Genomic DNA, 10,241 nt, shown 5'->3' with positions numbered 1-10,241 from the left:
CGTTGTTTGAAAAAGAAGCAAAACACGCTTGTTAGCAGTTGATACTTCTTGCGTAGTTAGCAAACTGGCTGTTAGCTAGCTAATATTCTTTGGGTAATTTCGAAAATGTCTAAAGATATGTTAAGGGATTGGCAGTAGGCTCACAATTACAACACAGACATGGTAGAATTGATTCTGTCATCTCACTTTCAACTTCAAGTAAAATAGATGTAAATGTTATTTTTAATCCCAAAATTAGACAAGCATTTAATTAAAGTCTATATGATGAATAAATGATTACAGTCATCACATCCCAATTAATCTCTCTCTCTATTCCATCTATCGACCACCAGAATCCCTGTGTCCATTCCTCTGTTAAAACATTGATTATCTGCAGCAACAGGATTTTAATTTCATTGTTGGCACCAAAAGGAAGATTGGCATGAATGTAACATGCAACAATCGATCTTATTTTGGCTAAGAAGAGCTTTGCCTTTGTGAGCTGAGCTAAACAGCGAAAACAATTAATCCCCAAAAGTCTCTCTTAACAAATAATTAGCTTTTTTTATTTGTTTTGGCAGACTTTCAAGGGCACAGCTCTTCATTGTGATCCAAACAACAAGGGAAGAAAGCGGAGAACTTCAGAGTCTGATATTGACTTGAGAGAGGTTTATTAACTGTGTTATCAGGTAAACACACAACACTTGTCATCATTATTTGAACAAACACAGAGCAGTCCTCTTTTATCCATCTTACAGCGCAGTTGGATACTTTTTTATTACTTAATTTGTTTGTATGATAAGGAAGCGAGTCTGCTGCCCTTTTTTCTCTCCATAATTTGTACTTGTCGTCCTGTACCAGATTTTAATTGTTTTTGTTTCATCTGAAGAAGGGGTTTTGTACTGCTGCACATGCGCTTGCATTGCGAGTTTCTTTTTACGGATTTTGCACGATAACCTTGGTACATAATAACATTTGTACAGAACTGGAACCTATTTAAGTAGATGCAGCACCTCATTTGTACAATAATGATCACAATCTTTATAATTGTAATGTAATATTTAATGTCAACTGTCCTGATGGTTGTTTTGGGGGTTGTATTGACAAAAACAATTTTTTTTTGTTATTCTCTGCTGTGCTGCTGTGTAGTGTTGAGAGACATGAAACAGAAGTAGGTGAGTGTGTGAGCAACACTTTAGAATAGTCTGTAGTGTGTTAAAAAAAACTGATGAAGTGCAAAATGGAGAACGCAGAAGTGTAACGCCATCATGTACAGTCGCAACTTCTCTCTACTGAAAACAGACGTGTCACTCATAGGGACAGAGTGAGGCAGACGGATGCACGCCGTGAGTCCACGCTCTTCTCTCCAGTTGATTTTGAGCGATTACTGTGATTGCTCCGCCGTGCCTGAGGCTCTGCGCATCTTTATGATGCATTCCCTGGCTTTATTGCCTCCTCCTGCCCCTCCCTCTGTGCTCCGGGAACCTCAGGATTTACAAATTAACCACCGATTTCCATAATCATAAAATTAATCACAAACCTCTGTGTTCTCTCATTGTGTAAAAGTGACTACCTTCCTTTAACTGACCGCGCCGTTTCCTCTTTTACATTTCGTATGATTGAGCATGACGGCAGGTTTTAACTTCCCCTCTGTATTTTAGTCACTGCCTTAAGAGAAATCCAGTGAGAAGTGTCACAGATTGAGTTTAATGCTAATGTGCTTATCTTGTTTGAAAGGCGTTCATTTCACAGAGTTCGGGGGAGGGAAGGCTGATTTGTGCACTGTGACAGGTTAATGATTATCCCACTGTATCTGTCATTTTATATTCATTTGACTTTGGTTCTGGTTATTTGTGCAGGAGACAACTTGACACGAGAAATCACAAAAAGATCAATCCTCTCTGAAGAACACAGCTGAGCCCCCGGGAAGCCTTTTTCGTAGGTGATGCACTCTGCTTCTTTGGGGATAGTGATTCTTTCTTCTCTGTTGCTTGTTTCCTTGTAAATGTTATTTATCCATGTATCATTTGTAGATTATTAGGACTTTAAAATCGACACAAAAATATTCTGACTACATGAAAAAGCTCCAAAAATATTTGAGCATTAGGGAAATGAAATGTTTCTTATAATAGTGTTGTCACAAACTGAATCATTTTTGAAATAGCTCCAGAAAAAAAAAATTGAAATTGGAAATCACAAGTAGCTATAATTCAAAAACACACAACTTCAATTTGAATTATGTCCTCAATTTGTGGCATGTGGAGCCTTTCAAAGAGAGTCAGAATGTTAGAAACACCACTACTCGCACTCCTGGTATAGAAAGCCAGAGTAAAAAGCCACTTCCCTTGAACTGATTATTCGAAATGAATAGATCTAACAAAATGTCAAATGGTTTCTCAGATGTGAGCCGTTTCTCCGATTTTGCCCCCTGAGTGGACATTCAAAACCGACGCTTCCCTGGATTCCACTTGGGAAATGTGAAAAGAAGAAAAATGACCCAAATTCACACCCAAACAGTTATGTTTCAGGAAAAGCAACCATAATGTGGACTCTGGAAACTTCTACGGGGGAAATGTACAGCAAACATGGAGTGCGTTTAAATGGGCTTGAGTATCCCGTTTTTTGCTTACTGGAGAACTCCGAAAGAAAACGGGACACTGTGGCATGCATGCACCTTCCCCCGGGTTTCTGACAGCTGCCAACAGCTGCTCAGGCGCAGACTCCGCCTCGTGACATACACGCAAAACAAACATGACGGCGCCAACGAGAGCGTTTTATTCTGTAGAGAGCAATAACGTTTATGTTTCGCTCATAAAACAAAAAATATAAGTGAAGGTAGGCTATAATATAGAGCACACGGGCAAAATAAATCCGGCCCAATCCGGCACGCATCCTGGTGAGATGCCTTCTTTCTTTATTCTGATATATCAGTGATCGATCGTCTACCTTTGTTGGATTGCTCTTTTCATTCATCGTATTATATTTGTTTGGGACTTTAAGTTTATTTTGGATTCATAAAGGGGTAAATTATAATGTATACGCCACAGTGTTTTCATGTCTTTTATATTTCTAAGTGTCCGCGTTTTTTTTAGTGAAAAAAAAAAATCATGTGCGCCTGCGCAAATAAGATGCAGTAATCAGAAACCCGGATACTATTATTATATACAGGAATATAAATAACCAGGTTTCCCTGTGAGCATGTAGATGTTAAATCCCGAATATGATCACAACCGGGATACGGCTCATAACCTGGATACTTAAGTCCATGTAAATACACTCATGGAAAAGTTGCAATGGCTGTGTCGGCATGTGTACTGAAAGTTTGAGTGAAAGCTTATCACCTTATCAGTGATTCCTTAGCGTCAAACATACTAAGGATAAAAGGATTTATCTCATAGACAAAATTGTCCTGCTTCCATAAGATTAGGACCTTCAGCTGGCTGACCTGTTTTTCAAAAACAATAAAGGGAAAACTGGTGGAAAACCCTTAAAATTAATACAACTCTCCATCCATCAGTCCACTGTCTAAAAAGGCTTTGTCCCGTGTAGGGAAGCAGGGTGGCGGGGTGGTCTGGAGCCGATCCAAGCTGTCATTGGATGAGAGGCGGGGTTTCACCCTGGATTGGTCGCCAGTCAATCACAGAGCTGAAATACAGAATATAGCCACTCAGAAATTCACACCTCAGGGCAATTTAGAGTCACAAATTAACCTAAAAAGCGTGCCTTTGGACTGTGGGAGGAAGCCGGAGTACCCGGAGAGAACGCACGCAAGCAGAGGGAGAACATGGAACCTAATGAACCGGGAACCTCCACGCTTTCTTCTGTTCTTGTATGCACTCAAGGACTCTAAAAATAGTGGGCTCCTCCACCTTCCCCCCACCAACAAGGAAAAAAAAAAAAGAAAGAAAGAGATGCAATTTAAACTCTTACTGTAAATCAGGTGTGCCATTCAAACAATGCGTGTCTTCATCCTTATGAGGACATTTGAGTAGAGCCTTTTGTTTGCTCATCTAAAGCTGGCCTATTCAACTATATTGTTCAGGGGGCCCCATTTTCAGAAAGTTAAGGAGCCGGGGGGCCAGAAAGGCAAGCGCACCACAGCAGGCTTCACTGTGTGAAAGCTGCTTTTCCCCCACCAACAACACAAGCTTGTGATAAGCTGCAAACACAGGACCAAAGATGTTCTATTAAACGGGAGTGCTGTTTTTTTTTTTTTTTTTTTTTTTTTACTTTACTGTGGCAACAGTGACAGTCATTCATAAGTTGGTTTTTTTTTTGTAAATAGAACTGATCCATGGGCCGGTCAGATGTGTCATCTGCAGGCCGGAGTTGGCCGATGGGCCGCCAGTTGCATACACCTGCTCTAAAGTATTCAAACTATTACAACACACTTACAGCCTCCAGACATAACATCCAGGGGCGGACTGCATCAGCCTTTGCTTTGAAGCCCTGATGCATAGCTGTGCGTTAGATCCATGTTGTGATTTTGATTGGAAAAAAAAAGGGTATTTATTAAAGCTGTCATTGTTGCATTGTGGCCCCTTTCATGCGTTTTGTGTCGCTGCAGAGAGAATAGCAGTTAATCCCATGTCATAGACTGTGATTCCTAAAGGAATCCACTTCAATGCTACTGAACCTTCCATCCCCTGACATAAAAATAGTCCCTTCTGGCGCTAGCGGCTCCCCGACTGTGACAAATATGGTTTTGGGAGAGTGGGAAGGTGGGGGAAAAATATGAGCGGGGTTCTTTACCCCGCCCAAGAAGAAGGGACGGGGCGGCCCTCTGCGCGATTTGATCCACGTTGGGAAAGTAAAATGGATTAAGGAAAAAAGATCCGCTGATTCTCCGCTCCTTCTGTTCGCACATCACACCGCTGAAATCGATCAATCTGCCAGAGTACGTGTGAACAGACTGTCCTTTATGTAACTCCTGTTTGCCAGTTAAGTAGAGATGTTGGCGAAACTCATGTTTGTGGGCAGTGGAACGAATGCCACCATGACACCATCATGCTGTGAATATTTTTGATTATTATGAGGCTCAAAGCAAAACAAGACTTTTTCTTCCCGATTTTGTGTCAGAACAGCTCAGGGAAATGTCTCCTGGCTTGATGATGCATTATATAACACTGACCTACCTGCCCTCATTTTAACAGAACATCTTCTGTGACATCTTCTCACTTTCCTCCCGTCCCCTTAATGGAGGATTTTATAACTGGAGACGAAGCATGGCCAGTTAAAGCGCCGATCCAACAGTCAAGTGTAATGGTGTGAAAACAAGAAACGTCTCCCGATGCTGGCGCATTGCAGGCGTCCACTGACATTTTTAAGTAGTCATAAACGCAAGTGGTGGGAAGGTGTGATGGATAATTAGGTTTTTTTGTGGACATTATACAGTTGATCCAATGGAAAGAAAGACATGTAAAAAGTTAAAGATTGCAGTAAACTTATCACTGAGTTCTTTTAAAATGCCCAGCGGGACAATTTTCCAAATTAGTTTAAATGAGCCGTGAGTGACCATGGCTGTCCATAAGGGTGAAAGACTTCTAGGGGCCCTGACACATCAGAGTGGCCCATTAAAAACATATTCCATCCTATTTTTAAGTCATGTTGTAATGTTCAATAATTTTTTTAATTCCTATATTTCAGTTGTTCTTTTTTTCTACTCCTACACTGGAACTTTGAATTTGTGTGAATTTTCTGCGATTTCCCCCTTTTGCACAGAGTGAAACCTCGTTTCTGATTTTATCCTGTACATGTGGAAGCAGCATATTTGCTGCAGAGAATGAAAACAAAAAAAAAACAGGCTGTTTCCACAGCGTGTTATTAATCACTTTGTCCAACACCCTTCCCCATGGGAGCATTTTTTAAAACAGTAAAACATGTTTGCAGCCTGGTTTAAAAAAAAAAAAAAAAAAAAAAGTGTCTCAACAGCTGATGTCTGCATTGCTTAACAAACTGTACAGGTTGAGAATGTCCTGGCTACAGGGTAGGCATAAATGTGGACAATTAGGGCCATGGCTAAGGGTTGACTGATGAGTGTGCCGGGAGGCTAAAAGTTCTCATTAGCGCTATGTGCTAATGTGTGTCCAACATGTGCAGCGTCCCCACATTTGAAATACTGAGTCTGTCACATAAAGCATTTGCAACTTAAAAACAATGTGTCTCTCTCTCCACAAACCATAGAGTGGCAACACCTAAACTTCCTCCATGTTTTATGTCAGTCGATAAATTAGCGCTCTGCTAGCTGCTTCATTGCACCTTTGTTCTTGCTAAGCTAGCATGTTTCACCAGAAGTGTTTATAAAAGTTGATCAGCCCGAAAAACTTGGATAAAATCTTTTCCCGTCAGAGTTTCTGATGGCTCATGTACCGTTCGCTGCCACCACAAAGACAATCAGTCCCTGAAGGGAGAGAACAGCGACGAGGAATCTGGCTGCACTTTACAGAAAGACAGACTTAGAATCGGAACCTCGTGTCAAGCAGCCGAGAATAGCTGCTGTCACAAAATGTCACCGCAGAAAGAAATGACGCAAACAGCTAAAGAGGAGCATTTTTAACTTCTTTCAAGAGGCTGACAGGAGAGTCAGCGTGCGCGTGTGATCAACACAATGAAAAATTAGCAGCAGGTTACACAAAAGGGTTTCTGTTCTGCTTGTGTAAGACAAAAAAAAACAGGGCCTTGTAGAGAGATTTTTTTTCCGAAGAATATAGCAAATTTGCTCCTTCAGAGTTTTTAACTTTGGTGAACTTTAACCACCTAATGTGCACAACTGCCTCTTTAGTAACTTTATTGACAGTGCTGACCTTTTAGAGAAGAGAAATACAGTAGAACATTAAAAAACGGAGGACGCTAAGAACTTAGCACATTCACACCTTTTCATTTGACATGGAACATGCCACTAATTGAACCCAGCGAGCAGATGGTCTGGTTGAAGAGGGCAGTGAGGAAAAGAGTGAGAGAGGAGAGAAACGAAGAAAGCAGTGTGCTTACTGAGCTCCTGCAGCTGTTTGAGTTGAAGGACTTCCTCCTCTCCGTCCTCATCTCCCGCGCTGAAGTGCAGCGTCGAGCCTTCCAGCATAAACCAGCCCGTCCTCCAGTGGTACAGGTCGTGGCCCTCTTTGTACTGCAGCCTGCCAATCAGCTCGCTTTCCCTCTGCACCAGTCCCTCGACTTTACACGGGACGAAACACTGCGATTAACACAGGATTTCCCTTTAACATTTAACAGTGTGAAACCTTTTATTTTTTATTTTCAACCATACAACACAACAGGTGACTGCTTCCTCCTCCTTCGTGTGAGGATGAAGAAGCCTTTTTCCAAGAACATATTCCTCCCTCCCGCGAGGCTCCGTCTGGCCATTGTTCTGCGATTCAAATTGAAACATGGAGGTGTGGAAGGTCTATGTTACAGATGGAGAGGCATATGGAGTAATACAGCCATACCTCCTACCAGCTAGGAAAGAGAGGGTGCTGGGATTAAAGCAGACAAAAGAGGAGAAGAGGGGACATTTATTTTGTTACAGGATCCTGTTGGCAGGTTGAGGAAGACGTAGTAAGACCACCCAAAAGGAGCAACATGGGGGCTTCACGGAGGCCACAGTGGTGACGTTGAAACTTTGAAGCCCAAACGCTAAGTCGTAAAAGAAGCAACGGAAACAACTTGAGGTGTGTTACCTTCGTTAGCGCCTGGACCCAGTCGCGTCGTGTTTCCTGTGTCTCCGCTCCCACAGTCAGCGACCGCTCCGTCTGCAGGTACAGCTCCACGGAAAACACGGCGCTGCCAGAGACACACGGGCTCGGTATTAGAGATACGGGAACAAAAATGGCCGACACGTGCATACATGCAGACTTCAATGCCTGCAGGAATCAGGCGTAGAAACGCCGTTATTTGAGGACATTTTCACACCTACCGTTCAAAACACACTTCAGCAAGACCGCAGCACTGAATAGCTGAGCTTTGACCAGCTTCATCAGTTTTCAGCTAATGTTTAGTTTATAAACCCACACAGAATTAAACAGGCCGTGAAAGATGAAATCTGTTACCAAGGTGTTGGTTGAACTTTCTAATTTAGTGACAAAAAAGAAAGTTGGAAAATGCAAAGGATTTAACTTGATACTTTCTGGCAACGTTCAAAACATCGACGAGTGAAGTCGTTGTATGAAAGCGTCACTCCTTTTTTTTTTTTGTGTGCTGGCTCCTGGTGGGCGGGGCTTATCGATGAACCCTCTCAACCTGGGTGTTGCAGGACTTCTGGGTAGCAGCGTGATAGAAGTTAATTTAGCGCTGTAGAGGTTTGAAAGCAAGTGATCTGACTTTAAGCAACAAAGCAAACTGCCTTTGCTTCAGTGTTGGACTGACAACCGACAAAGAAAAATGTCGAAGAAAACATGGACCCAACATGCTGTGGTCACTCTGAAACAGAACTGTACGGCAGCTTCGTTGAGTTGTAGTTTAGATATTCACATAGTGACTTAGACTTAGACTGAACTCTATTGATCCTTTTGGGATGACTCCCTCAAGGAAATTTAGGTTCCAGCAGCATATACAATAAAATCAAAATGTAGCAGGTAACAAAAAGTAACAATATAAAAAATAAGATAGAATAAATAATAGAACACTATTCCGTTGGAAAAAAAAAAATATACAAAAAATATGCATGGAAGAAGCAGAAAAATTTTTACAAAAAAAGGCTATAAAAAAGGCAATGATTGTTATTGCGATTATTGCACTTGGTTGAGACTTGAAACGGTCATGTGTGTGTCTTTTATACGATGTGTGTCAGTAAGTGAGGAACGTTTAGTCTCCTGGGTAGATGTGATGATACTCACCACATCCACATATATATATAATACTGCATGCATTCACTCATACTCACACACACTGGAAGGCAAAACCTCTGCTGTCGGAAGCAAAGAGGCAGCTATTAATCTTTGTTGCTCTCTCTCTCCCCTTCGTCATCTCTCTTCCCTCCTGCGCTCTCTCTCTCTCTGTTACTGTGTCTCTCTTGCTCAGTAGAGGTACAGAGGTTAGAGTATCACTTTTTAATGGTTAAAACACGCTGCCAATTCCAGCAAGGGAGCCTCTAAATGCTACACCGATGGGTGTTTAAGGTGATGTGTCAAGGGGGGGAGGGGGGTTTTAGGCGACTCACGCTCTCCTCGAACGCGTGTTAGGGGAACAGGCGAGACATGGGTGTTTGTGTGCCCTCCTTTGACCCCCCCCCCCCCCCCTTTTCTTCTCTTGCTTCTCTTGCAGGCAGGTGTACAGATGCTTGTTAGAGGAGGTCCCAAAGGGAGGGCGAGTGAAGGAGGAAAGAAAGTGGCAGAGGAAGTGCGGTGATGTTCCCGGGCAAATGGTCTCGAGGAGAAAGGATAGAGAGAGTGGAGAGAGGTAGAAGAGATGAGCGCTGCATTATGGGAGTCCCAGAGGGAAGGAGAGGCTAGGGAGGGAGAGAGAGAGAGATTGAGGAAGAGAGAAAGCAAGAAAGAATCCGCGGTGTTGAAATAACAGAAGAACTTAAGATAAAAGAGACAAATTCTTTATTTCTGAATGTGTCTCTAATATTAAATAGTTTGTCTCATATGTGACACTGCTGTTTCTTCAGTTTGTCGTTTGAAAAAACATCACAAGTAGCAAACACCAACCTAAAGACAAAGGGACCCCCCCCCCCCACACACACACACACACACACACACACACACAATGCTGCAGCCTGACTACAATTTATATGTACAACTAAAATGAAGTTCAATCAGAGAGAAAAAGCAGAATATAGACTGACTAAAGGGAGGTACATTGACTCGTTCGAAGAATTAACTTAGAAAAGCGCTGTATGGATTCTTGGATTCTTCCGTTCCATCGGCAGCAATACTTGCTCTTCTGAAGTGTTTGTCATACACTTCTGCACACGGTTAACTGCTGTTTTGATCTGAAATTTTGAAGTGTTGACATGATTTGTCTAAAGCTTCACATGACATTTAAGGATATGGCTGTTCCAAAAAGGTTATGACATGGCTATTTAAGTTCATTTAAAGGTCACATGTTATTCTCCTTTAAAACCACGTTTTAATACGCTCCCTGAAACATGTCTGTGAAGTTATTTGATCATGCCTATAAACCTCTCTATTTCAGCCCTGCTCAGAACATGCTGTTTCTGTTCCTGTAGCTTTAAATGTAAATGAGTTGTGTCTGACCACGCCCCTATCTGAAAATGCTTGGGTAGCTCTTGCTTTCTCTCACCATGCCTTATGGTTTATGGTGAG

At 42.1% G+C, this 10,241-nt stretch overlaps 1 protein-coding gene and 1 long non-coding RNA gene across 4 annotated transcripts in view; one reads left to right on the top strand and one right to left on the bottom strand.

The window, feature by feature from the left end:
• The window catches only part of arap2 (ArfGAP with RhoGAP domain, ankyrin repeat and PH domain 2), a 140,333-nt gene that overhangs the window by 32,063 nt on the left and 98,029 nt on the right, over window positions 1-10,241 (bottom strand). Inside the window, 2 exon segments of the mRNA XM_079371509.1 lie at window positions 6,881-7,168; window positions 7,653-7,755. Of these exon segments, the coding sequence (XP_079227635.1) occupies window positions 6,881-7,168; window positions 7,653-7,755 (391 nt within the window).
• LOC306841557 overlaps window positions 1-10,241 on the top strand; it is a 182,914-nt gene that overhangs the window by 137,814 nt on the left and 34,859 nt on the right. The window contains exon 6 of one of the 3 annotated variants that reach the window (XR_013781550.1): window positions 9,235-9,580. The exons of the other annotated variants lie outside the window; for them this stretch is intronic. This is a non-coding gene — a long non-coding RNA (uncharacterized lncRNA). Of the gene's footprint in view, window positions 1-9,234; window positions 9,581-10,241 lie in introns of those variants that run through there. 3 annotated transcript variants of the gene reach the window in all.

Source organism: Symphodus melops (genome assembly GCF_947650265.1).
Source record: "Symphodus melops genome assembly, chromosome: 20".
Classification (NCBI taxonomy): Eukaryota; Metazoa; Chordata; class Actinopteri; order Labriformes; family Labridae; genus Symphodus; species Symphodus melops.
The sequence above is the reverse complement of the archived record's forward strand: the minus strand, read 5'-3'. Positions and strand labels throughout refer to the sequence as shown.